This window comes from Dama dama, chromosome 32, assembly GCF_033118175.1.
Source record: "Dama dama isolate Ldn47 chromosome 32, ASM3311817v1, whole genome shotgun sequence".
In the NCBI taxonomy this organism is placed as follows: Eukaryota; Metazoa; Chordata; class Mammalia; order Artiodactyla; family Cervidae; genus Dama; species Dama dama.
The window spans coordinates 38923201-38950896 of NC_083712.1; the positions used below are offsets into that span (position 1 = coordinate 38923201).

The 27696-nt window shown below is 49.8% G+C and overlaps 1 protein-coding gene across 1 annotated transcript; it reads left to right on the forward strand.

Moving 5' to 3' along the window:
* The first annotated feature begins 4234 nt into the window (after nt 1-4234).
* EIF4EBP1 (eukaryotic translation initiation factor 4E binding protein 1) lies at nt 4235-27123 on the forward strand. The gene is made up of 3 exons (XM_061134473.1): nt 4235-4425; nt 24156-24335; nt 26620-27123. The coding sequence occupies exons 1-3, from the start codon at nt 4281-4283 to the stop codon at nt 26649-26651; spliced, it is 357 nt and encodes a 118-aa protein (XP_060990456.1). The 5' UTR covers nt 4235-4280; the 3' UTR covers nt 26652-27123.
* The last annotated feature ends 573 nt before the right edge of the window (nt 27124-27696 follow it).

Consider the following 27696-nt stretch of genomic DNA (forward strand, 5'->3'; position numbering starts at 1 on the left):
ATACCCACCCCTTTGCTTCTTATTGCAAAATTCAGGCTTTAATTGGAAAAGGAGGGAAAACCACTAGGCCATTCAGGTATGACCTAAATCAAATCTCTTATGATTATATAGTTGAGGTGATGAATAGATTCAAGAGATTAGATCTGGTAGACAGAGTGACTGAAGAACTATGGACTGAAGTGTGTAACAACTACAGGAGTCAATGACCAAAACCACTGTGGACAAAGGTTCATAATATTGTACAGGAGTCAGTGACCAAAATCATTCCAAAGAAAAATAAATGCAAGAAAGCAAAGTGTTTGTTTGAGGAGGCTTTACACATAGCTAAGGAAAGAAGAGAAGCAAAAAGCAAAGGAGAAAGGGAAAGATACACCCAACTGAATGCAGAGGTCCAGAGAATAGCAAGGACAGATGAGAAGGCCTTCTTAAATGAACAGTGCAAAGAAGTAAAGGAAAACAATGGAATGGGAAAGACTAGAGATTTATTCAAGAAAATTGGAGATACAAGAGAATATGTCATGTAAGGATGGACACAATAAAGGACAGAAATGATAAGGACCTAACAGAAGTAGAAGAGATTAAAAGGAGATGGCAACATCTCAACATACACAGAAAGACCTATACAAAAAGATCTTCATGACCCAGATAACCACCATGGTGTGGTTACTCAACATGACATCCTGGAGTGTGAAGTCAAGTGGGTCTTTGGAAGCATCACTACAAACAAGGCCAGTGGAGGTGATGGAATTCCAGTTGAGCTATTTCAAATCCTAAAAGATGATGCTGTTAAAACATTGTAGTCAATATGTCATCAAACTTGGAAAACTCAGCAGTGGCCACAGGACTGGTTAAAGTCAGTTTTCATTCAAATCCCAAAGAAGGGCAGTGCCAAAGAATGTATAATTGTGCTCATTTCACATGCTAGCAAGGTTATGCTCAAAATCCTTCAGGCTAGGCTTCAGCAGTACCTGAATGAAGAACTTCCAGATGTACAAGCTGGGTTTAGAAAAGGCAGAGGAACCAGAGATCAAATTGCCAATGTTCGTTGGATCATAGAGAGAGCAAGGGAATCCCAGAAAAACATCTACCTCTGTTTCACTGACTCTGCTAAAACTTTTGACTGTGGAAAATTCTTAAAGAGATGGGAATATCAGACCACCTTACCTATCTCCTGAGAAAACTGTATGCAGGTCAAGAAGCCAACAGTTAGACCCTTACATGGAACAACTGACTGGTTCCAAATTAGGAAAGGAGTACAAGGCTGTTTTGTCTCCCTGTTTATTTAACTTAGATGCAGAGGACATCATGTGAAATGCTGGGCTGGATGAATCACAAGCTAGAATCAATATTGCTATGACAAATACCCACAGGCTCAAATGTGCAGATGATATCACTCTAATGGCAGAAAGCGAAGAGGAACTAAAGAGCCTCTTGATGAGGATGAAAGAAGAGAGTGAAAAAGCTGGCTTAAAACTCAACATTCAAAAAACTAAGATCATGGCATCTGATTCCATCCCTTCATGGCAAATAGATGGAAGAAAAAGTGAAAGCAGTGACAGACTTCATTTTCTTGGGCTCCAAAATCACTGCAGACAGTGATGGCAGCCATGAAACTAAAAGATGCTTGCTCTTTGGAAGAAAAGCTATGACAAACCTAGACAGCATATTAAAAAGCAGAGACATTACTTTGCCTACAAAGGTCCATCTAGTCAAAGCTATGCTTTTTCCAGTAGTCATATATAGGTGTGAGAGTTCTGCCATTAAAAAGGCTGAGTGCCGAAGAACTGATACTTTCAAATTGTGGTGCTGGAGAAGACTCTTGAGAGTCCCTTGGACTGCAAGGAGATCAAAGCAGTCAAATCCTAAAGGAAATCAACCCGGAATATTCATTGGAAGGACTGATGCTGAAGCTGAAGCTCCAATACTTTGGCCACCTGATACGAAGAGCAGACTCATTGGAAAAGACCCTGATGCTGGGAAAGACTGAAGGCAAAAGAAGAGGGTGGCAGAGGATGAGATGGTTAGATAGCATCACTGACTCAGTGGACATGAATCTGAGCAAACTCTGGGAAATAGTGAAGGACAGGGAAGCTTGGTGTGCTGCAGTCCTTGGGGTTGCAAAGAGTTGGACACAACTTAGTGACTGAACACCAGCAAAAATTAAAAACCGACAACCCCATGTCCTGGGGCCTCACTTGCCCACATTGTCTCTAAGGAGTGTGTTTCCTTCCTAAATAACCCTTTTTGAAAAAAAGAAAAATCGTCGTTGCACTGGGTCTTCATTCATTTTTGGCGTGGGCTTTCTCTGGTGGCGGTGAGCGGGGGTTACTCTGTTGCTGGGTGTGGCCTCTAGGCTGACAGGCTTTAGAAGTTGCATCATGCAGGCTTGTAGCTGTGGCCCACAGGTTGAGTTGCTCTGAGATATGTGGAATCTTTGCGGACCAGGGATGGAACACATCCCCTGCATTGGCGGCTGATTCCTATCTACTGGGCCCCCACGGAAGTCCCTGAGGAACTCTTCTTTCACTTTACTGTGACTCGCTCTTTAATTCTTTCCTGTGAGAAGCCAAGAACCCACACTTGGAGACCATCCCAGGGACTCGGATGTGACCTGGGGATGTGACCATCCTCTTGTGCCCCTTTCTTTCCTGCAACACTCTGGGCCTCTTTTATGTTTGCTCTGTTTTTCAATATGATGGAGGTAAGTATTGTCCTGGATGAGCTATAATGTACCTGGCCAGAGCCAACATTTGATGAGTCCATAGTTTTCGGGGAAGAATTTTTGAGAACTTACATATTGCTTTCCTAACACCTCATTCTAGAGCAGGGTTGTCTAACAGAAATACATTATGATCCATATATATTTCTTCTAGTCCTATCAAAAAAAAAAAAAAAACAGAAACGGGTGAAATTAACTTTAATAATAGATTTTACTTAGCCCAATATATTCAAAATATTATTTCATCATGTAATTAGTGTAAAAAAATTATTGAGATATTTTGCACTCATTGCCAGTGGCTACCAAGCTGGACAGCGCAGGCCTAGGGTTTAGCTCAGGAGTGACCAAATCCAACCAGTCTTCCTACCTCAGGCCTTACTCCCCTGTAGTCCATTCTAAGAAGACCACTGTGTCACTCCCCAGCTTAAAAGATCTCCGAGGGACTTCCCTGGTGGTCCAGTGGTTAAGTCCCTAAGCTTCCAATGCAGTGAGCATGAGTTTGATCCCCTGTCGGAGAGCTAATATCCCACATGGCATGCAAAGTGGCCAATAAATAAATAAATTAATAATAATAAAGATCTCTGATATCTCCAAGATCTGCAACACACTGTCATGATGTGAAAGACCCTTCACCATCCGCCCAGATTTCCCTTTTAAACTTTTTTCTCTTCTCTCCCCTCCAAGAGGTGATCACTGCAGGCTTTTCTGTCCTCCCCTTGGGGACCTCCTTGAAGATTCATTCGTTGGTTCATTCATTCAAGGAGCACCTACCAAACTTTAGGCAGCACGGCAGGCAACGGACCCAACCCAAAGGGTGTCAAGAATCTTCTTTGACCAACTCTTAAGCCTCCCCGCAACACCCACCTCACCGAGGTCCAACCCCCCCTCGCCCCACCTCGCTCCAAGGTTAGCTCTCGGTCAACTAACTGGGCGGTTGGTCCCTGGGAACTTCTCCCCACCCTCGGGCAAAAGAATGTGTGTTCTTCGCCATTTCTTCCACCCCTGCCACAAGACGGATGTTCAACCAGTTGATGGATGACCTACCGACCAACGCCCACCTTCTGGTCTGAGGAACTAGAACGCGGTACAGGGGCGGACTGAAGGGGCCCCTCCGCTGAGGTCCCAGCGTTGAAACTAGCCAGGGTGGGCTGGGATCCCCGCACAGCCCGAGATGCGCCCCCGACCCAGCAGCAACGCATTAACCGGGGCAAGCTCGCGACCACCACCCCCATTCGACCTGTGCCTGCCGGAGTGTCAACGGGGACCCGAAAGGACTAGGAGCGTGCCTGCGAGGGATCTGGAAGGCACTCAGGCCGGGCGCAGTTTCCGGCCTCCCTGGAGCGGGCGCTTGCGCTGGGGGCGAAGAGCCAGCGCTGGGGGCGAGGAGCGCGGGAGCCCGCAGCCCCGGGGAGAAGTAGCCTGCGAGGCGGCGGGGCGGGAACTACAAATCCCAAGGGTCGTCTGCCCGAGCGGCGGAAGGGGCGGTCTCGGGCGGGGCGGAGCGAAGCCCGAGGGGCTCTAGGGCCACGCCCCGGCTGCGGGCTCAGCGCGCGGGGAGACCATGTCCGGAGGCAGCAGCTGCAGCCAGACCCCGAGCCGGGCCATCCCCACCACTCGGAGGGTGGTCCTCGCTGACGGCGTGCAGCTGCCCCCCGGGGACTACAGCACCACTCCCGGCGGCACGCTTTTCAGCACCACCCCCGGAGGTAGGCGCGGGCTCTGGGAGGGGGATCGCCCCCTGCGCCCTGGCTCTGGGTGCGGGCGGTGGGGAGTCCGGATTCGACCGGAGCGGGGAGTGCTCGGGAACCGCCAGCTGGACGGGGCGACCGAGTTCCTGGGCGCGATGACTGGGAAGAACGGAACGGGGCACCAGGGAGGCAGTAACAGTCCGGGAGGTGGCCGCAGGGAGCGAGCATGGGGGTCGCCTGCGATCGCCAGCCCTCGGGCGCGAACTCCAGTGACGCGTCTGCCAATGCCAGGAGTTTCCTTCTTTCTGGAAGGGACACCTGACTCCCCCGATCGTCGACCGACGCACAAACAAACGCACGCTTCCAAGACCGCCACATGCTGAGGCCTGCTGCCCCTTGTGGGTGTTGGGGGCAGTTCTGAGGCTGAATAGGGCGGGGTCGGGGTGCGCCACGCACCACGGGAGAGGTTTTGTGGGATGAGATGTTGGGATCAATGACCCTCGCAGAACCCTTCTTCCTTCCCGGGGCCCCCCACCCCACCAGACCCCCAGCCCCTGCTTTGGGCGGAGGGTGCTCGCCTGCTCCTGCGGCGCGCCTCGGCGGCACGGGGAGCAGATGGTTCTTTCAGGCGCGCGGCGGTTCTGCGCGCAGGGACCTGGGGCCTCGAGCCGCGCTTTGCAGAAAAACACGTTCTTCTGTCCGGGGGGGAGGGGAGGGAGGGAACCGTGTGACCTCCGGGAGCGTGGATGAGGAAGAGGAAGCTGAGCTGGCGCGGGTGGGGGCCCGCTTCGCGCTGCCCTCGGGAGCCTGGCATTCGCTCCCAGCTCTGGAGCCCGGGTGCTGATGAAACCTGCCCGCGCGTTTGCGTGATGAAATCCCGGAGCTCGCCGCTTCCCTCCCTCCCTCGCGCCGTCCTCACCCGCTCCTGCCCGTCTCCCCTTCCCTTTACGCCCTCTGCCCCTGCTGCTTCCCAAACTACTCGAGAAAAGCGCCGCACATTCTGGCGTCCCGGCTGGGACGCACGCGCGCGGGCGGGGCTGCCTGCCTCGTCGCCTGGCATCGTCGGGGCCACTTGCTGCTTTTCTCAGGCAGCTGCCCCACCCCCGGCGAGCACAGCCAGATCCGAGGCCCTGATTTTGTTTGACTCAAAACATACAGCGTGCGAGCTGTTAGCCAGCTGAGTGGTTCTTAGACTGCGGCGGCCGCCTTTTTCTATGGAACGCTGCACCGAGGCCCCCAAGCACGTGCCCACGGTCCAATCTAACACCCGATTTCCCAAACTGAACAGGACACAGCCGCCAAGCGTAGAGGGGGGAAAATGCCACGCGTCTATTAAAAATGATCCCAGGGAAATCTCCCAGTGACTCTTCTGTCTCTCTTGAGTCTGATTCTCTTTCCATGCTGGGCCTTATGTAGTCCGTGCTACTCCGCTTTTTCTGGGCTATGCTGTGTCTACCGGGACCTTTCCGGACAGTTTTGGGGTCCCCTCCAGTGAAGGTGTGAGCCGCTGCTTCATCTGTTCAGGGTGGGCACTGACTCAGGCCTGAAGGCTTAGGTGGCCCTATTTTGCACCTTTGTTGCTAGATGGGGTGGATCAGCTTGGAAGCAACAGCCGGGGGTGGTGTTTATGGGAAATTCGCTTCCACTTCTCCTTTTGCACTGGTAAATTGCGGTTTGGGGCAGACCTCAACCAGTCTCCCTTCTTTTGAAGGTGTTCATTTGAGAGAGGGACAAGGGGCTTCTGCATCAGTGTGACAGTTTCTGAGGCCAACTGGAAGGAAGATAGCAGTGCCAGGAGCCTAGAGAGTGACCAGCCTAGAAGAGACCAGCGGGGAGACGCAGCTCACAGTCCATAACCCAGAGAATCCAGGCTTGCCTCTGCACAACCAAGGCATGGAGTCTTCCTCCAAAGCCCACTTTAACACAACCCTTTTGCCTGCAGAGGGGCTTGACCTAGAGAATAAAGATCATTCCTGGCCCCCTTCTGCTTCCGTCTAGAGTGCTGTTTCTCAGTCTTCCAGGGGGCACATGAATTACCTGGGGACCACATCTAATTCTGTAGGTTAGAGGTAGGACCTAAGATTGCACATTTCTAACTAGCTCCTAGTGACTGGTGTAAGGACTACTCTCTGAGCTCTCAGGAATTGGTGGAATGTGACAGCCCTCACCAGTTTCTCCTCTGCGGTCTGACAAAAAAAGTGATGCATCTATCCAGGTAAACTTCTCCTGAGGTTGGGTCTGGCATCTGTTCTTTATTTATTTATTTGTTTTTTTGGCATCTGTCTTTAAACCAGAGTCTGAAGAGCCAGGCTCTCGGCAGAGTCTGTGTGGTTGGATAGTGTCAAAAGCTACTGGAGTAAAGTGTCCACTGGTCACTCTTGCTGGGAATGGCCCTGCAACGTGTGCCCTGGGGGAAAATAAGAGCAGATGACTTGAGCCATCTCCAATCCTCTGACTCCAGTTTGCTTTCCATGCTCATTAACCCTACACAGGCTGAGCCACTGATCTGAAGTTAGATGTCTGGAGAACTGAAGAGAAATTTACTTAAGAGAGTGTCCCTGATGAACACTCAAGCTTGTGGAATCTTATGGTTTTGTTTTGTTTTTTTCCAATTTTATTGAAGTATAATGGATTGACAGTGTGTTCATTTCTACTGTACAGCAGAATGACTCAGTTATATATTCTTTTTCATATTCTTTTCCATTAGGGTTTTGTGGGTTTTTTTTTCCTTTTTTGGTTGTGCCATGCTTCTTGCAGGATCTTAGTTTCCTGACGAGTGACTGAGCCTGTGCCCCTTGCCTTGGAAGCGTGGAGTCCTAGCCACTGGACCACTAGGGAAGTCCCTTCATTGGGGTTTATCACAGGACACTGAATATAGTTCCCTGTGCTATACAGGAGAACCTTGTTGTCTATCCATTCTCTCAATAATAGTTTGCATCTGCTAATCCCAAACTCCCAACCCTTACCTTCCCCACCCCGACCCCTTTCCTTGGGCAGCAAGTCTATTCTCTGTATCTGTGGAGTCTTAAAAGTCTTAAGTAACACCATAAACCACCAGAACCTTTGAGTGGGTCAGAACCCTTCATCCACCCTTCCCCCACCAACCTCTACATTCCCAGTTCTTTACTGGATGTTTGACCCCAAAGCTATAGGAGTTGTTGCTTGTTTGGTAGTCGTACCTAAGCCCTGGATCTGGATAAGGGTAATCAGAGGTAAGCAGCTAGGACTGCAGGTGTTACTGGCACCCTGTTTGGTTAGACAAACAAAGCCTGCGCCCAGGAAGCTTACCTTGGGGCAGCTCCCGGGTCTGGCCCTGGAACAGAGTGCCGGGAAGAGGATAGGGTAGGCTGGGCACTGAAGCCGGAGTGTGGCCAGTGTCCCCAGGCCTCAGTCACACTGCCTCTTTATTACAGGTCAAGAGAACTTGACATTGACATTAAGGCAAGGAGGGAACTATAATGGGCCTCTTTTTATACTGACTTGAGCTTCCTTTTAAAGCGTTTAGAACATTCCATACTATGTGCTTCATTAAAGACTGGCAGAGACCCTGGTGTAGAGAACCCATAGCCTTTCTGATCTTACGGCCATGGGATTGGAAGACAAAGTGTGACCTCGAGGGCTTCCATTGCAAGCTAGAAAGATGAACACACCCGAAATAGAATTATAAGCATCGGAGTTGTATCTGAAGTAATTAGACAGACACTTACCCCACCCCTGAAAACTTGCATGATATTAAGTGAGACTTGCCCACTCCAAGTAGCCAGCGTGGTTGGCCTTACATTCTAACAATGTAGACACAGCTGTTGGATATGAATTGCTTTCAGACCTTACTTTTTTTTCCCCCAGTATCCTCAAGGGTGGCAGGGCCTCATTATTTGATAAAGAGATTTGTTTGTTTTTTTCCTGAAAGAACAAAAAAGTCCTTCATTACCAAATTTAGAGAAAGGGCCAGCAGGATGGTACCATATTGACTGTTGGTATAAAGTAGTGAGGCATTTGCTTATCAGGGTCTTTATTTGATGTCGATTTAGGAAAAGGCAGCATTATTGAAAAGAGGATTGCTTCCCAGGGTGAAATGAATGAAAAATGTTCATTTGTGCACATAGCTTCTTGATTCTTGAACGAAAAACGTGTTATGTTCTCGTTTTACTGAGATCCATGCCAGTGTTCTTCCTCTTTTGTGATTCACAACAATGATTCACATGTCTTTGTTTACATATTTGTTCCCTAGATTAGACAGGAAGTTCTTTCAGAGATGGCTTACTCATCTTTGTAGTGCAGCCAGCCACATCAGATATGTAAAAGGTGAGGGGTGAAAAACTCCTGTGATGAGAGTATTCTCAGGGTTGACCTAGTGTCTCTACTACTAGGCTTGGGTCTGGGCTGGCTTAATAAGAATGTTTAAATTTTCTTTTCTGTCCTCTTATTTACAAGTATAACTGTTTATCTTGGAATGTCCCAGAAGCAGAAGCTAACTTTCTCTGAACTTTCCCACTTATCCCAGTATTATTCCAAGTTATTATGAGGCAGACTATGGAAGGAAGTGACTTTTTATACTGAACTAGTCAGTGTTGGAGCCTAGGTCTCAGACACTGGGATTCATGGTCTTCATTTACTTGTTTGTGGCCAGTATTGCTGACTCAGCAGAAATAGGTGACATCTGCCCATGGCATTTGGATGCTTAGACATGGGCCTTGTAATCCATTGCTTATGCCCATGAGGGTTCACAGGGAGAGCTCAGATACTAGACCCAGAGATCTAGTCTTGATGAGAAACGCTGTATCAGCTAGCTACTGCTATGTAACAAGCAATCCCCAGATTTAGTAACTTCAACCACCACAACAACAATCTGTTATTTCTCTTCATTCTTTGGGTAAATTAGGTATTTTTTGATCGTCTTGCCTGAGCCCACTCATCTGGCTGCATACAGTTGGCCGTTGGACTGGAAGTTTCAAGATGGCCTTAGTCACCTGTCTGAGTATTGCTGGGGACAGCTGGAAGGTTGGGCTCTCTCTCTGTCCTCATGGCCTCACACCATTCAGAATATGAGTTATTTACATGGCAGCTTCCAAGACCTCTTAAGGCCTTTATTCAGAAGTCATAGTATGTCACTTATACAGTATTCTGTCTGTCAGAGCAAGCCGCAAGGCTAGCCCAGATTCAAGAATGGAAATGACTCCTTTGAATGTGCGTATACAAGGATAGGAGGGTTTATGTGCACCATGCTTTGAGACGATGTTCAACAAGGGCCAAGCCTCAAAGAACAGTCCTTTGAGGGGATTTAACTGCTTGTCCTACTGACTGGCCAACAGAGCGAGGGCCAGATGTTGATGTTCAGTCACTCAGTCATGTCCGACTCTGTGACTGCAGCATGCCAGGACTTCATGTCCTTCACCATCTCCGGGAGCTTGCTCAAACTCATGTCCATTGAGTCAGTGATGCCATCCAACCATCGTGTCCTCTGTCGTCCCCTTCCCCTTCTGCCTTCAGTCTTTCCCAGCATCAGGGTCTTTTCCAGTGAGTTGGCGCTTCACATCAGGTGGCCAAAGTATTGGAGCTTCAGCTTCAGCATCAGTCCTTCCAATAAACATTCAGGATTGATTTCCTTTAGGACTGACTGGTTTGTACAAGGGACTTTCAAGAGTCTTCTCCAACACCACAGTACAAAAGCATCGATTCTTCAGTACTCGGCCTTCTTTATAGTCCGACTCTCATATCCACACATGACTACTAGAAAAATCATAGCTTTGACTAGACAGACCTTTGTCGGCAAAGTTAATGTCTCTGCTTTTTAATAGGCTGTCTAGGTTGGTCATAGCTTTTCTTCCAAGGAGCAAGCATCTTTTAACTTCATCGCTGCAGTCACCACCATCTGCAGTGATTTTGGAGCCCAAGAAAATAAAGCCTCTCACTGTTTCCATTGTTTCCCGTCTATTTGCTGTGAAGTGATGGGACAGGATGCCATGATTCTTCGTTTTTTGAATGTTGAGTTTTAAGCCAACTTTTTCACTCTCCTCTTTCACCTTTATCAAGAGGCTCTTTAGTTCCTCTTCGCTTTCTGCCATTAAGGGTGATGACATCTGCATGTCTGAGGTTATTAATATTTCTCCCTGCAATCTTGATTCCAGCTTGTGCTTTATCCAGCCAGGTGTAGGAGACAGGAATCACGAGCCTGTGTGTTTATTGACTATTGGTTTAAGAACAGAGGACGCCGTCCTGAAAACATTGAGTCATGGATCCCATGTCCTGCTTTCAAGCCCTCTATTCAGCTCCACAAAGCAGAACACACAGGTGGACACGGTGCCAGGGCGCTGGGCCACATATACTCCTACTAACTGCCGCCCAGCCTACCTCCTGTTTCCCCTTCAAATGGCCAGGCTTCAGGTACTGGCCCCCTCTGGCCAGCACTTGGCGTTTGAACAGCCTTGATTTTCTGGAGTACTGGCAAGAGGCAGGTGTCTGAGCCCAGGGGTCCAGTAGGTGAGTGGGAGGGAGACTACTGCTGGTGGCGGCCGAAGAACTGGGTCTCTTGCCTTAAGGAGTGTGAATGGGTTTCTGTCTTCGCTCTTCTGAGCCAAAGGGGACAGTGGGCCTGTGCGGATTTGCTAGGTCTCCTATAACCAAATCCACAGGCCGGGTAGTTTAAACAACAGAAATTTATACTCTTCTTGGTCTGGAAGCCCAAGATCCAAGTGTGGACGGGTTGGTTTCTGCACCCCCTCCGTGGCTTGCAGAGGCTGCCTCCTGCTGCCCCTTTATCGAGGTGGTGGTCGTGGTCCTTCTGTGGAATGACTCTCTCTTACAAAGACACCAGCACATTGTTTTAGGGCTCCACCCTAACGGCCTCCTTTTCACATAATGGCCTGGTTAAGAGACTTTATCTCTAAATACAGTTACACTGAGGTACCAGGAGTTGGGGCTTCAGCATGTGAATTTGGGGGCATGCCATTCACCCACAAAAACAGGACTCCTTCACTTTCCAGCAGCAAGGGGGGGTATTTCAGAAGGGCACTCACAGTTGGTAGTGAATTTCAGGGGGCAGCCTCACCTGGCTCATAGGGGAAGGGGAGGAGCTTGGCCAGCCTCAGAAATCGTTCAGCTGTTTTGTCCTGTCTCCGGAGAAACTTTGTCCCTTCTGCTTAATTTTCAAGTCAGCCTGCCTGTTCCCTTGTGGGACCACTGACTGATGGCCCCTTTGTTATGCCAGGGCCTTCATAAGACCCCTAAAGGGTCTTTGGGGGGTGGATTTTTTTTTTTTTAATGTTTATTTATCTGGTTATGGCAGGTCTTGGTTGCAAGGTCTAGTTCCCTGACCAGGTATAGAACCTGGGTCCCCTGCATTGGGAGCCTGGAGTCTTAGCCACTGGACCATCGGGGAAGTCTGAAGATTGTAGAGGTCTTGGTTCTCCCCGCAGAGCTGGCAGGGTGGGAGGGGAAGGGCAGTGGGAGTGAGCGAGCTCTGCTTCCTTACCCAGCTACCCCCCGCCACCCGCCTCGGCCAGTCAGCTGTGCTTGCCAAGCAGACTGTCCTGCAAGAAACGGCCGGGACTGCTGCTGAGCTGAGCGTACGCTCTTTCCAATTGGTTTCTCCCGGGCGCCTGGCCCACGTCCCAGCACAGGCGTTCAGCCCTCTGCCTGACCCTGTTATGAAATGCTCTCCCGCCCCTGGAAGGGGAACAGCAGTTCTAGGAATTCCTGCTTGTACTCTTGCCGGCCTCACGTCCTCGGCCCCTGGGAGGCGTGTTCCTGCCAGCAGAGGCCCGGGAAGAAAGCGGGACCAGCGTCTCAACTTACAGGAGCCGCATCCAGCTGCCTTTGGGCCCCTGGGGCTGGACCGCAGGGAGACGGAGGAGGAATGTAGGAGGCCTCCCTCCCAGGGAACATCCTGTCCTCAAACAGGCAGAAGAGGAGGCAGAAGTCTGAGGACCCTGGTGGCTTCCGCTTGGCCGGTGCTGGCTGGCGCAGGGGCCCGGGCTGCCTGGCTCATTGTAAACAGAGGCTGGTCTTTAGGGTGGGAGGCGAGACAGGCTGGGTCTATCTTGGGATGGCTGCAAGGGGCCAGCGTTTCTGCACCTCAGTTTCCTGCCTGTGAGTTCAGGATAAGGTGTCTCCCTCGTGGGGGTCCAGGGGGCACGGAGACCTAGCAGATCAGGCTGTGGCAGGCAGGGCTCACGTGGTGCTGTGATTTTCACAACCTAACACTCCTGTGAAGCTCGGGTTTTATCCTCACCCTCCTCTCAGAGCTGAGGAGTGAAGCTGGGACTCGGAGGTGAGGGCTGGTGCAATGTCGAATCCACTTTTGAGCCCAGAACTGCTGCCTCCCAGCCCCAAGCTAGTTGCACCACTTTCAACTTAAAAGCACCTGCCCACAAGGGGATCCTAAAAATAAATGGTTGGTATCAGAGCTGGAACACACCCGAGAGATTATCTCTAAAGCCTGACCTAGGGTTGGGGCTTTAAAAATAGTTTGAATGAGCCCAGAACAAGCCCTTGTTTACAGGCGAGGAAACCAGACCCCGGGGCATGTGTGCCTTGCTTTATGCATTCAAGCAAGCTGTCCTCATCCCTAAAGCCTGCCTGAAGGAAAAATACAACTCTTGCATTTGGTGCATACCTGGAGTGTAAAGTCCCAGATGACACTGGTTACCGAACATGCCACAGCTCATGGTGGTGCTTGAAGCCTGTTTCTCTGGACCATAACAGGAGGGAGAATGCCCTTACCCTCCCCCCTAGCCCACCCCCTTCTCTCCAAGTCTCTTTTCAGGGTTCTTACCTCCCCTCTGATTTATCCCAGCTTTTTTTTTCTTTTTCTACCTCCATATAACTGAAGTCACACTGGTCGTGGCAATACCGAGGACTTGCTTGTTTAGGGCTGACTTTGAGCCGCTGTGCTGACCCATGCGGTGACCCTGGGACGCTTGAACTGCCATCATCACCATCACCCCCATTCTTCAGGGGAAGAGATCGAGGCACAAGGACTTCTCTGGCGGGCCAGCGATCAAGAATTTCCAGTGGAGGGGACGCGGATCCGAACCCTGGTTGGGAAACTAAGATCCCACACTTCGAGGGGCAGCTAAGCTCACATGCGACAACTACTGAGCCCTCATGCTTCACCTAAGATCCAACGCAGCCAATAAATAAATAAAAGAGAAAGAAAAGAAGTCGGGGCAGAGAAACATGGAGAAATAATGCCCAGAGTGGATAGAACCAACAAGTGGGAGAGCTGGGTCTCTAACCCCTAGGCTGTAATAAGAACAGCGGGCATTCACACCCCACCCCCCATCATGTTGTGCCAACCCTCCTTTCTCCATAGCTGGGAACTCTGGCAGCCAGCTGGACTCAGGGTGGTGCATTCACATGGGCTTCCAGTTAGAAGACAGCGTCAGCTATTCTCTACATGTAGTTCAGGACGCACCCTTGAACTCAGAACTCAGTAGGATCTCAGCTACACAAATGGTTGGAAGGGTGGGGGGCAAGTTTCACCTCTCTTCTGCCCCCGCCCTGTGGGAGGCAGGTTCTGGATTCCCTGGCTCTGCACCTGTAGTCCCTCCCGTCTGAATCATCTGAGTACCACCCCCCACTCTGGATCAGTGCAGAATTGGGGTGATAAGGATGCTTCCATGGCTTGAGTTAAGAGTCAGGGGGCTTGGATTCCCTGTTGCCGGTGGTACACATGGGGTAGACTTCTCCCTGCTCCTCTGTGGTCCCCATCTATGTCTCTAGACTCCACACACTTGCTTCCAGGTCTTTCTCCAACTAAGTGTGTATCTGAGATCGGAGGCTGTTCCTGTATCTAATGGTCCCTTCTACCCGTCACACCTGGCCTGTGTGGTCCAGAGGGGTTCAGTGAAGGACTGTATGACCCAGGGCGTGTGATCGAGCAAAGTTGGCAGTTGTGTGAGTGGGTATTAATGCTTGTCCCGATCCTTGAATACAGTTCCTGGAGTTACAGTCTAGCATGGACGGGGCTGGTGCACATGGCCTGGAGATGCTAGAGGGGTGAGCTCATCACTCTTTCCCCAGCCCAGCAGAGAGCCTTCTGGACATGGGGAGTCTGTCTTGTTCCATCTATGGCAGTTTTAACTTGACTTACTAGGAAAGGAGATTCTGATCCTATATCCTTATTTATTTGTTTGCTTACTACCTCTGTATGTTTATTACATGTCAAAGAGTCAGACACGACTGAGCAACTAACACACAGATCCTTGTATTTTATTTTAAAAATAGTTTTAAAAAAATTCAGTATAAAAGGTATATTCTTTGCTTTAATCCTTATCTCACCCCCAGAGATAAGTAAACAAAAATACAGTTTTGTGATTTTTTTTTTTTTTTTTTGTGACCAGTGTGGTAGTGGTTTAGTCATTCAGTCATGTCCAACTCATCGTGACCCCATGGACTGTAGCCTGACAGGCTCCTCTGTCCGTGGAATTTTCCAGGCAAGAATACTGGAGTAAGTTGCTATTGCCTTCTCCAGGAGATCTTCCCAACCCAGGGATCAAATCCAGGTTTCCTACATTGCAGGTGGGTTCTTTGCCAACTGAGCCACAAGGGAAGCCCAGACAGCGTACACTTTCTTTTTTCCAAATAGTACCTGCACAGCATTGCACTGTAGGTCTGATCCACAATTTATTTGACCTGTCCCTTAGTTCTTTTTTAAAGTCAAAGTTGTGTGTGTGTGTGTGTGTGTGTGTGTACACTCAGTCGTGTCCGACTCTTTGTGACCCCATGGACTGCAGCCTGCCAGGCCTCCCTGTCCTTCACCATCTCCCGGAGCTTGCTCAAACTCATGTCCATTGAGTCGGTGATGTCATCTAACTATCTCGTCCTCTGTCGTCCCCTTCTTCACCTACCTTCAATCTTTCCCAGCATCAGGATCTTTTCCAATGAGTCAGTTCTTCGCATCAGGTGGTCAAAGTATCTCAGCTTCAGCATCAGTCCTTCCAATAAATATTCAGGATTGATTTCCTTTAGGATGGACTGGTTTGATCTTCTTGCAGTCCAAGGGACTGTTAAAAGTCTTCTCCAGATGGAGAATCTCTATACAGCCCACAAAAACAAGACTTGGAATTGACTGTGGCTCAGATCATGAACTCCATATTGCAAAATTCGGGCTTAAATTGAAGCAAGGAAAACCACTAGGCCATTCAGGTGTGACCTAAATCAAATCACTTAGGATTATACAGTGGAGGTGACAAATAGATTCAAGGGATTAGACAGGGTTCCTAAAGACCTATGAATGGAGATTTGTAACATTATACAGTGTAAAACATACTGATCCTATATTTTTATAGATCATACTACATTTAAAGTTGTTACAAAAAAAAAATAATAAAGTTGTTACAAAATGATAGCTCTATTTCCCAATGTTGTGCAATATATCCCTGTAGCTTGTTTATTTCATACATAGTAATTCATACCTGTTAATCCTTTACCTCTACCTTGCCCCCGTCCCTCTCTCCAATGGTTACCTCTGGCTTGTTCTCCATTATCTGTGAGTCTATTTCTGTGTTGTTATATTCATTTGTTTGTTTTATTTTTAGATTCCACACATAAACAATTACAGGGTATTTGTCTTTCTCTCTGATTTGTTTCACTAAGCATAATACCTTCTAGGTCTATCCACATTGTTGCAAGTGGCAAATTTTCATTCTTTTTTATGACTGAGTAGTATTCCATTGTGTACATGTATTTCACATTTTCTTTATCCATTCATCTGTTGATGGACACAGGTTGCTTCTATATTACGTATTGTTTTTAATACTGTGATTCTTGATGAGTCATGTAGATGTTAGTGATAGCATTCCCATTTTTTACAGCCTTTTTTTTTTTAAGTAGAATTATTAATTTTTTTAGTTTAAAGTGTGCCCAGTACCCAAATCCTGAAATCAGGGATCTCTGCGCAACAGTCTTGTTCAGTGCTAAATCGTGTCCAACTCTTTTCAACCCCATAGACTGCAGCACACTAGGCCTCCCTGTCCTTCACTATTTCATGGAGTTTGCCCAAGTTCGTGTCCATTGAATCAGTGATGCTATCCAACCATTTCATCCTCTGCCACCCTCTTTCTTCATTAGTCTGTAATATTCTCAATATTCTGCAATAACCTAAATTGGAAAAGAATTTGAAAAAGAAGAGATACATGTGAATCACTTGCTGTACATCTGAAACTAATACAATGTGTTAATTAAATATAAAAGAAAAATTTTAAAAAGAAGAGTGTAACTATAAAAAAATAACATGTGCTTAGTTTTCATTCAGGTAAGTCTTCCCACACCCACCAACCCCTCTTAAGTGCCTCTCAATATGGTTTCACAGTCAGACCCCTGCATTTCTCCATGCATTTTCCCTCTTTTCTGAGCACAGTTTGGCGACTCTGGACCTGCCACACAGCTGCAGGCATGGGATTCCCAGGAGCCTCCGGTCTTTCTCTGATTTTACTGACTCCATCCTCCTAGCACTTTCTGCAGATGTCTCTGTTCTCCTTCTGTTTGGTTAGTGTTTGACTGGGTATAAAACTAGGCCAGGATGACTTTTGTCCCAGAAAGTGAAGGCATTTGACCCACTGTCTTCAGGTTTTCCGTGTAACCATTGAACATTTTGATAAGTTCTTACTCCCGATCCTTCTGAGCACCTTTCAACCCTTTCTGGAAGATTTCATGATTTACAATGAATCTTAAGCTAGTGGTTTTTTAATTCATTGCACTGGATAGTCAAGTAGTCTTTCAAGACTCATCTCTCTCAATTCAGCAAAAGTATCTTTTCTTTTTTTTTGTATTTAATTAATTCTTTTGATCTTTTAAGTAATTCTTTTGATCGAGTTCTCTTGTCTCTCTTTCTTGATTTCCTTTTATCCAGGATTTAGGTGCTGTCTCTAATTGGTTGTCTTTTTGTTTTCTGCTCCGTTTATTATTTAAGAGTGAGGAGTTGCTCAAGAGCTGGCTGGAAGCCCCTTGTGTGTTTCGGAGACTGCTGGGCTCAATCTAGTGGCTAGTTGGGGTTTTTTTCATGTGAGGTAACCCCCTCCCAAAATCTGTCTCTGTAGGTCTTTATCTTTGCTCTTTATTCTGAAGCAGAGGTGCACAGAGGGTATGAGGCCACCATTCAGGAGGTCAGCTCATTTTGCCTGCCTGGCTTCCTCCTGGGTGACAGACAGGTGGCCCCGCTCCTTTTCTCAGCCCCCCTTTCCTTGATGCCTCTAATTCCCGACACTTCCTGGGTTCGACCCCGCTTGCTTGCTGTTACAGCCTCGACCGCCACCTTCCTACCTTCAGCTGTCCCCCTCTTCCTCCTGTTAGAACCATTCCTGGGACTTCCCTGGTGGTCCGGTGATTAAGACTGTGCTTCCACTGCAGGGAACCTGGGTTCCATCCCCTGGTTGGGGAACTAAGACCCCACATGCCACAGAGTAAAGCCCCCCTCAAAAAAAAAAAAGGAAAGGGGGAAAAAGAGCCATTTCTCCATTCACTTTCTGTCTTCATATATCGTGATGTGGAGAAGGCAATGGCACCCCACTCCAGTACTCTTGCCTGGAAAATCCCATGGATGGAGGAGCCTGGTAGGCTGCAGTCCCTGGGGTTGTGAAGAGTCAGACATGACTGAGCCACTTCATTTCCCCTTTCTTTTTTTTTTTTTCTCTTTTTTTTTTTCTTTTTTTTTTTTTTTTTTTTCTTTTTTTTTTTTCTTTTTTTTCTTTTTTTTTTTTTTTTTTCATTTCCCCTTTCACTTTCATGCATTGGAGAAGGAAATGGCAACGCACTCCTGTGTTCTTGCCTGGAGAATCCCAGGGACGGCGGAGCCTGGCGGGCTGCCGTCTATGGGGTCGCACAGAGTCGGACACGGCTGACGCGACTTAGCAGCAGCAGCAGCAGCATATCGTGATGTGGAGAACAGTCGGAGCCCTGTTGGCATCCAGGTGGGCGCAGGCACTTCTGTTTCTTGTTCTTGGTGTTTTGTATGACTTGTGAGAGAAGCAGGAGGAAGAACCGTCTTGGCTCTGCCACCTGGAAGCTGTCTAGATCCTCAAAAGCTCTCATTTATAGACGCCTTGTGGAGGGGGCTTGTTTTCCCTTGCACGGACAGGAAGTGGGTCCTCAGCTAAAGAGTGTTATGGGGGGCCACCTGGTGTGACACCCACGCGCCCCAGAGGACCACAGCAGAGCAGCACCCCCAGCCGCCGCTGTTGAGCCTCACAGGGTCCTCAGCATCCCCGCTGGTCCCCACTTCCTGTCCCCGTGTGCAGACCAGGTCCCAGCTCCGGGACTGCGCTGCAGCCGCGTCAGCCAGGGGTTCCCATTTTCGACAATACAGGACTGTGTGTGTTTTGTTAGGTTTGCCTCATCTGTGGAGGCTTAGGGAATTTCCAGATCACTGGCCACGGAGGTGGATCCCATGAAGGCTTATTAGAAGAAAGAGTTAAAAAGCCAAAGCAGTTCCATCTCCAGCTCCTATTCCTCACAGGCCCCAAATTAGCCTTTCAGTGGTGACTCTGGTCTCCTCCCAGACTCCGTGCCTCATCAGCTGACTTTCTGGATACCACTGTTTACCCCATTGTCTACCCCCCACACAACACCCTCCCTCCCCGGCTGAATTACTCTGATGGTGGGTTATCTTTTTTTTTTTTAATATATATTATTTATTGGGCTGTGCTGGGTCTTAGTTGTGGCATGCAGGATCTTTCCATTGCAGCATATGGGATCTAGTTCCCCGAGGAGGGATCGAACCCCAGCTCCCTGCGCTCAGAGTTCAGTCTTACTTAGTCACTGGACCACTGGGGAAGTCCAGGGGTGGGTGTTGAAGGTGCCACCCCTACCAGCATTTAGATTATGGATTTTATTAGCTCAAATGAGGATTTTTATTTTTAAATAAGTGCCCTAGCCATAGGATAGAGGGTGCAGAGGCAATTTTTTTTTCTCTTTTAAGTGTAATTACTGATTCTTAAAACACCGGGGGCCACTTCAGAGTATGTACCCCAAAGAATTGAAAGGAGAGTATCAAGATATTTGCACAGGATGTTCCTAGCAGCATGATTCACAATAACCAAAAGGTGAATGTAACCTGAATGTCTGTGAGTAAACAAAATTGGTATATCCATACAATGGAGTGTTGTTGTTTAGTCGCTAAGTCATGTCCGACTCTTGTGACCCCATGGACTGTAGCCCGCCAGGCTCCTCTGTCCATGGGATTTCCCAAGCAAGAATACTGGAGTGGGTTGCCATTTCCTTCTCTAGGGGATCTTCTCTACCCAGGGGCTGAACTCGAGTCTCCTGCATTGGCAGGCAGATTCTTTACCCTTGAGCCACCGGGGAAGCCCACGATGGAATATTATTCAGCTTTAAATGGAAGGAAATTCCCACAGAGTCCAACCATGTAGATGACCCTTGAGGACATTATACTAAGTGAAACAAGCCAACTGCAAGAAGACAAATATTATAAGATTCCATTTACATGAGATACCTAGAGCAGTCCAGGCTTCCCTGGTGGCTCAGATGGTAAAGAATCTATCTGCAATGCAGGAGACCCAAATTTGATCCCTGGGTCAGGAGGATCCCCTGGAGAAGGAAATGGCAACCCACTCCAGTATATCTTGCCCGGAGAATTCCATGGACAGAAGAGCCTGGCAGGCTACAGTTCATGGGGTCGACAAGAGTTGGACACAACTGAATGGCTACCACGCAGCAGGGCAGTCCAGCTCAGACAGAAGCAGCGCGGTGGTTGCCCCTGGCTGGGGGGAGGGGGGATTGGTTCCTGGATGGAGTTTTAGTTTGGCAGGATGAAAACCGGCCTGGAGATGAGTTGTATGACAGTGTGGGTGTCCTTAAAACAACTCAGCTGTGCATTTAAGATGACTTCAGATGCTAAGTTTTATGCTATTTCTGTTTTACCACACTTGTTAAAAAAACAAACAAAACCAAACCACCGGGGGCTCATGACCTTTAAAGAACCTCAGAAGCTGCTGACCTCCAAGTTCTTTTTTGAGACGACTGAATCTCTAGCTCTCAGGTTCAGCTCCGATGGGGTCGGTCGCTCTACTCCGTGGTGAACAAACAAACAAAAAAACCCAAGGTGGTATTAGGAGTTTGGGATCAGCCGATACAAATTTGTGTATATAAAAGAGATAAAACAGGGAACTCCTGTTAGGACTGTGCTTTCACTGCCAAGGGCCCCGTGTTCCATCCCTGATTAGGGAACTTCGATCCCACAAGCTGTGCGGTGCAGCCAACATAAAACAGGCAAAAATCCTACTGTAGAACACAAGGAGCTATTTTCAACAGCCTGTAATAAACCATAATGGGAAAAAAATGTGAGGCATATGATTTATATTCAGAAATACATGTATTACTGAATCACTCTGCTGGACACCAGAATCTAACACAGTATGGTAGGTCAACTATACTTCAATAAAAATAAGTAAAGTTTTTTAAAATGCCAAGGTGGTGGGTGGGAAGGAGATAAGGGGGTAGGGTGCCCAGGCCATGAGGACTAAGAAACAAGAGAAAAACGGGCCCATCTCTGAAGCCAGGATGCCCTCCATCCAAAGAGGGCACTGCAGCTCTCCATTTGGAGCCCACTGGGCGTGTCGGCGCACAGCCCTTCATGTTAGAGGTGAGGAAACCGCCCTTACAGGTGAGGCCCAAATGGGGGAGGGCCACAGGGCCACCCGGCTGGTTGGGAAAAGTGATAGTCGCTCAGTTGCTCTTTGCCACGCCATGGACTGTAACCCACCAGGCTCCACTGTCCATGGGATTCTCCAGGCAAGAATGCCGGAGTGGGTTGCCATGTCCCTCTCCAGGGGATGTTCCCAACCCAGGGACCCAACTCGGGTCTCCTGCATCGGAGGGGGATTCTTTACCATCTGAGGCACCAGAGAGGGCTGGTTGGTAGCAGGGCCTAAAGTACAGCCCCAGGTCTGTGTCCTTTGCTGTCTGCCCCTCCCCCTTAGCCACGTGAGCTCTGAACTGTAGTTCTCCTGGTGATGAGGGGCAGGGCTGTCAACCTCAGCATTACTTGCCCCAAACGAGGAGAGTGAGCCCAGGTGGCCGCCTGGCCAGGCCGAGGTCAGACCAGGCCAATGTGAGCAAGGAGGCAAAGTTCATCCTTGGGTCTCTCTCACCACCCTCTGCTCTTCAGCATCCCGGGTCCTCCTCGGCACCGGGAGCCCAATCTTAACTCACATCAGAGCTCAGAGATGCAAGCTGGTCCCTTTCCTGTCTCAGGGGTTAGTAGACAGGCAGTGCTCAACCTCGAGAAACGAATGTCAGCTATTGGAATGTCGCTCAGCAGAGCCCCTAAGTGAGGGACATATTTCAGAGCTATTGATGAGGATGGGCTTTCCTGGAGTCCTTGCGTCCTGGTTTCTAAACTGAGGCCATTCACTATCCACCTACAGTCTTCATTTTTTAATTGATATATAATTGATTGTGTTAGTTTCAGGTATTTCAGTTCAGTTCAGTCCAGTCGATCAGTAGTGTCCGACTCTTTGTGACCCCATGGACTGCAGCACGCCAGTCCTCCCTGTCCATCACCAACTCCTGGAGTTTACTCAAACTTATGTTCATTGAGTCGGTGATGCCACCCAACCATCTCATCCTCTGTTGTCCCCTTCTCCTCCCACCTTCAATCTTTCCCAGGATCAGGGTCTTTTCCAATGAGTCAGTTCTTCGCATCAGGTGGCCAAAATATTGGAGTTTCAGCTTCAGCATTAGTCCTTCCAGTGAATATTCAGGACTGAATATAAGTTTCAGGTATACTGCAGAGTAATTCGCAAAAGGCAATGGCACCCCACTCCAGTACACTTGCCTGGAAAATCCCATGGATGGAGGAGCCTGGTAGGCTGTAGTCCATGGGGTCGCTGGAGTCGGACACGACTGAGCGACTTCACTTTCACTTTTCACTTTCATGCAGTGGAGAAGGAAATGGCAACCCACTCCAGTGTTCTTGCCTGGAGAATCTCAGGGATGGGGGAGCCTGGTGGGCTGCTGTCTATGGGGTCGCATAGAGTCGGACACGACTGAAGCGACTTAGCAGCAGCAGAGTAATTCAATTATACATATGTATAAATCTATTGTTTTTCAGATTCTCGATCCCCTGGAGGAGGAAATGGCAACCCACTCCAGTATTCTTGCCTGGAAAATCATTCTTGCTACAGTTCATGGGGTCAGAAGAGTCGGAAAGGACTTAGCGACTAAGCAACAACTGTAGGTTATTATAAGACATTAAGTATAGCTCTTACTGTACAGTTGGTCCTGGCTGGTTATCTGTTTCATATATAGGAGTGAGTATGTGTTAATCCCAAACTCCTCATTATCTCTCCCCCTCTTCTGCAGTCTTTATCATACTTTGCATTCTACTTGTACGTATATTTAATATTTCTCTTTGTATCACCTCTCCTTTAAAATTTATCATTTTTTATTTTTTTGGCCAAGCCCCATAGCTCGTGGGACCTTTCGTTCCCCTACCGGGGATTGAACCCACACCCCCTGGGCAGTGAAACCTCAGAGACCTAATCACTGGACTGCCAGGGAATTCCCTAGCTTTTATTATGTATATTATGTGATATATAACATGTACCATTACCATATTCAATTACATCCTGTTGTATATATTAAAAGGAAGTTTGCTATCACAGCTATATATGGAAAACCAGAGTCACTTGCCATAAATAGAAGTAGCTATAAAAAGAAACATAAGGACAAGAAGACAGTTTTAGATTCTAGCTAGACGCCTCTGCCTGCTGAAGGCTGAGCCTGGGGCCTGCTCCTTGTGGAGAAGGGAGCCACTAGCGAATGTTCTGGAGGGGTTATGTTACTCAGACCACAGCGGGGCTGCAGAGATGATCAGGATTTAGACAGGGGCCCAAGAGGAGTCACCTTCTCACTCTTCACTGTTATTTGTGAATCAGCGGGCCTCCTCCCTGGCTCCTGTGCTTGAGAACACACTCCTTTATTTAAGGAGCCCTCATAGGAGGGCTCCTGGGAGGCTTAAGGTCAGTGAATAATTCTATGAGACGTGGTCCCTCACCCTGGGGTGATGCTTGAGAAAGGACAGTGAAAATTAAAGGAATGGCCGAGTGGAAACCATGAAGTCGGTGACACATGAACAGAGGATGGGTAACCTGGCGCTGGGCGGAGCAGGGGCGTCTCCAGGGAGCTGGACCGAGCAAAGAGAGCGTGGTGGGGCTGGGGGTGCTCCGTGTCACTCCCACAAAGTCCAGACAGGAGGAGTTCTCACGTTTAACTGGTGGGGAGTGGTTGCGGGGGGTGCGGGTGCTGAAATCACTTACTTTTCTGTTTGCTCCTTTGTCAAATGGAGTTAAAAGATTCTGGATATTCCCCAAGGGTGTGTAAGGACAGAATTGAAAAACACATAAAAAACCCACTTTGGGGACTTCTCTGGGGATCCTGTGGTTAAGACTCCGCCTTCCAATGCAGGGGGCAGGGGTGGGTTGCATCCTTGGTCAGGGTCAGGGAATTAACCACATGCCACTGGTAGGGTGCGGCCAAAAATTAAAAAAAAAAAAAAAACAACAACACAAGACTTTCTCCGCGGAGCACCCGCTGACCCCGACCCTGGGGAGATGGGGCAGTTCGGCGACAGCAGAGTCCCGGGCTGCAGGCGGGCAGTGAGTGAGCCTCACACCTCCGCCCGGGCTTTTGCAGGAAAGCCTGCTGCCTCTGCTGGAGCCGGGCCTCAGGGGGAAAAGTCAGGCCAGGGGCTTCTCCGTGGCTTTATCCGTGTCCCCGCCCCCTTGCAGGTACCAGGATCATCTATGACCGGAAGTTCCTGATGGAGTGTCGGAACTCACCTGTGACCAAGACGCCCCCACGGGACCTGCCCACCATTCCCGGGGTCACTAGCCCTACAGGCGATGAGCCCCCCACGGAAGCCAGCCAGAATCACCTGCGCAGCAGCCCCGAGGACAAGCCGGTGGGCGGTGAGTGGCCGGGCTCCGCTGGACTCTCCCACCAGGAAGGCGAAGAGCGGGCGTAGGGGTGGGGGTGGGTGTTCCAGGGAGCACGGCGATGCTCCTGCCCATGGAGCAGTCCAGAGGGCGGGGGAAGGGTCTGGGGTGCCGCCCTTTCATCGGAACCCACTTTCCTCAGCAAAGGGGCCCAGGAACCCCAGGCAAGGCCATTCAGCCTCATCAGTTAGTCTCATTAGTGGGGAACTTGTTTGAAAGGAGATTGCATCCAGGAAGCTCCTTTGATAAGCCCTTGGATAACCTTTATACAATTGTCCCTGAGGCATATCCGTGTGTCTGCAGCAACTTGGAACACACCCAGGATGTTTTTGTGCAGGAAGCTGCTTATCAAAAGCACAGTGTCCTCGCCCTCTAGGAAATTACAGGTCTGCATGATCAGAAAGGCGTCAGGGACGTCAGGTGTCCTAGTGGATCCTGGAGGCAGTGGAAACGGTGCAACCAGCTGTTTCTGTAGTGGACAAGGGGAGGCCGGGTCCTTCCTGGTGTCCAGTCCCCACCCTCATCCCCACATCCCCTGTCAATCAGAGCAGCCACCCCTGCAGAGGTGCTTGAATACCATCTCCAAGCATCAGGGACCGGCTGGTCGGAGCACCTGAGCTCTTGCTATGGAAGGAGGGAGCATAAGCACTGGCAGAGACTGGAAGCCGCTGACCTTTCACCCGAAGGCAGTAACCGAGCCCAGACAGGAAGCAGCTGGGCCCTCGAGCTTGGCTGGCCCTGCTGACAGCGTGGAACCCAGCTCCCTGGGGCCTGCAGGCTGTGGTTCACCAGGACCTCAGGAGCCCCACCTCCCAGAGCGGGCCGCACTTGCCTTCAGACTTGGAGAGCTATGGACAAAAGAGAGGTGGACATGGACCCACAGAGCCTGGCAGGAAGGACGGTCCGGGCAGTGAGGTTCCCTGCCCTGTGATAAAAGATGGACAGAGCATCCCTAGTGGCTCAGCGGTAGAGAACGTGCCTGTCAATGCAGGACACACGGGTTTGATCCGTGGCCTGGGAGGATCCCACATGCCTCAGAGCAAGTAAGCCCAGGCACCTCCAACAAGCCTGTGCTCTAGAGCCCAGGAACCGCAACTAATGCCCCCACATGCTTCAGCTCCTGAAGCCCGTGTGCAGAGCCCCAACAAGAGAAGCCGCTGCAGTGAGAAGCCTGAGTTCTGCAACTAGAGAAAGTACCAGCAGCAGCACAGACCCAGCACAGCCAAAAATAAATAATTACTATTTTTTAAAAGGATAGACAGAAGGATGGATAGAGTCGTGTGGTTGGTCCTCCACTCCCCTTTTGCCTTAAACCAAAGACTGGTAGTTGAGGATGGAAGCTGTCAATACAACAGTGGCTCGGTCACCGCAACCTGAAGGCTGTCCACCGCCTGCACTTGCATTCCGTCTCCCCTCCTGGTGTCTTGAGCTGGTCTGGCCCATAACAAAGGCTCTGACCCCACCATGGCAGTCTCATAGTCCGCACGGTTGTTGGGATGGTGTGGGCTGAAGGAGGAGGCATGTGGTTTTCCATGTTGCTTCACTGGATATAAGAAGCCGAGGCTCCTGCCCTTGGACACGCATATTTGTGTCAACATAACCAGAAGTCAAGGGTGGTTGTTCCCCCGTGGGGGTCAGAGCAGGCCTCCTCCCTCCAGAACCTTGGAGCAGCCTTGGCCAGGAGGTCAGGCACAAGGCAGTTGCATTAAAAAGGAAAACAAGCTGCCGCTGCATGAATTACTTGGAAATTTTACTGGTAAGAGTTGGCCGAGGGCAGCGAGCAACTGAATTCCCCAAAGAGCTGCCGTATTGCAGGGTCAGGCTCTTCTCTGGGGAATCGGGTGTAGGCAGAGGAGGTTAGGGTACCATGTCCTAACCCAGAAGTTGGGACACGTGCTCAGAAAGGTTTTTATGTTTTAGGGAGTATGTGTCTGTGAAATTATATTTATTTCACATCACAAGGAGCCATTCACTCTTCTTAAAGAAAATAGAAGTGATCCAGAAGATAGGGCTGGCAGCTGTTCGGTGGGGAGATGTGGTCTCTGCTCAGGGATTGGGGGAGCAACACTGCTGGATGCGTGTCTCAGGAATTCCTGGGGCCTGCCCTCTGTCCACTGTCCTCTGCAGCACGCCCCTGGCCCCTGCTCTCCCTGTTGGAACGACAGAACGGGAAACAACAGCTCTTTGCAGACTCTAGAAGGTTCAGCCATGCCACGTGCCCATGGCTTACCCAGTCCTCTGCCCCCTCTCTCCCCAGGTGAAGAGTCACAGTTTGAGATGGACATTTAAAGGGCCAGCCATCGGAGTGAGCCATGCCTTCGGGCCCCAGCGGCCCCTCTTGGGAGAAGTCACACCAGCCAGGCCTTATGCAAGCAACCATCCTGGGCAGGCGGTAGGCGTGGGGCCGGCCACCCCAGCCCCCTGCTCCCTCACTCAGGGCCCCTGCTCCCCCTTCTTCTTCGTGGACACCAGCACATACCTCCGTGTGCCGCCAACCCTGCAGGAGCTAGCACCTGGAGGGCAGTGACCTCGGGCGCATCCCGCAGCCCATGGCCGGCAAGTGGACACGGAGGAGGCCTTCTGAACGGTCCTCCGGCTCTCCCGGTCCCCTCCTCTGGGGGAGCACCCACGCCCCCCCTCCCCCCACCTCCTTAGATTGGTGTGTGGGGAAAGCTCCCCACCCCTTCCCTTCCCGAGAAAGGAAATAAAAGCCACCTTCGCCCTAGGGCCAAGAGTTGGCCCCTGTCTGAGCTCTTTTCAACTCTGTATGGATGGCTGATGCTTCTCAAGCACTTCCTGTTGGCCTCTCAAATTGATGGTCGCATGGACCCTTGTGGGGAGTGGTGAGTGGAACGGGGTTACCCTCGCGGTACAGCTCAGGAGGTGACCCACACACTCGATCGCAGGTGGTGTCCTGGCAAGGGGTGAGCTGTGCCCCTCTCATCTCCTGTTTTTCGGTGCTGGGGGCTGCCTCTTTTCTGGGCTGGGTCCCCCCCAAACGTGTCCATTGGCGCAGTCCCCTTCACTCTGCAGCTCCCACCCTGCAAGCATCAAAGGCCTGACCCCCGGTGTTTCTCAAGTGTCCCTTGTGTGACTGCCAGCGGGGCACAGACCCCCGAAGAAACTCCCTGCCTTGGGGATTTCATTGAAATGTAAGATTTGCCCATCAGAAAAGGTAGCATGAAAGAGACTGCACAGGAATTGGTTTCCAGCGAGTGGTCCACATAGGGGAGGCTCCATGGAGCTGATGCTACAGCTGGGTCCTGAGAATACCTGGTCGAGGGGAGGCCGGGGCCCAGGTAGCCAAGGGCAGGTGGTCCTGGAGAAACGGGCT

Bases quoted from the DNA above. Each gene is read 5' to 3' on its own strand.
- EIF4EBP1 (XM_061134473.1), top strand. From the start codon at position 4,281: ATGTCCGGAGGCAGCAGCTGCAGCCAGACCCCGAGCCGGGCCATCCCC. The intron at 4,426-24,155 runs GTAGGCGCGGGC...GCCCCCTTGCAG, and splicing joins TTTCAGCACCACCCCCGGAG to GTACCAGGATCATCTATGAC. The intron at 24,336-26,619 runs GTGAGTGGCCGG...CTCTCTCCCCAG, and splicing joins CGAGGACAAGCCGGTGGGCG to GTGAAGAGTCACAGTTTGAG.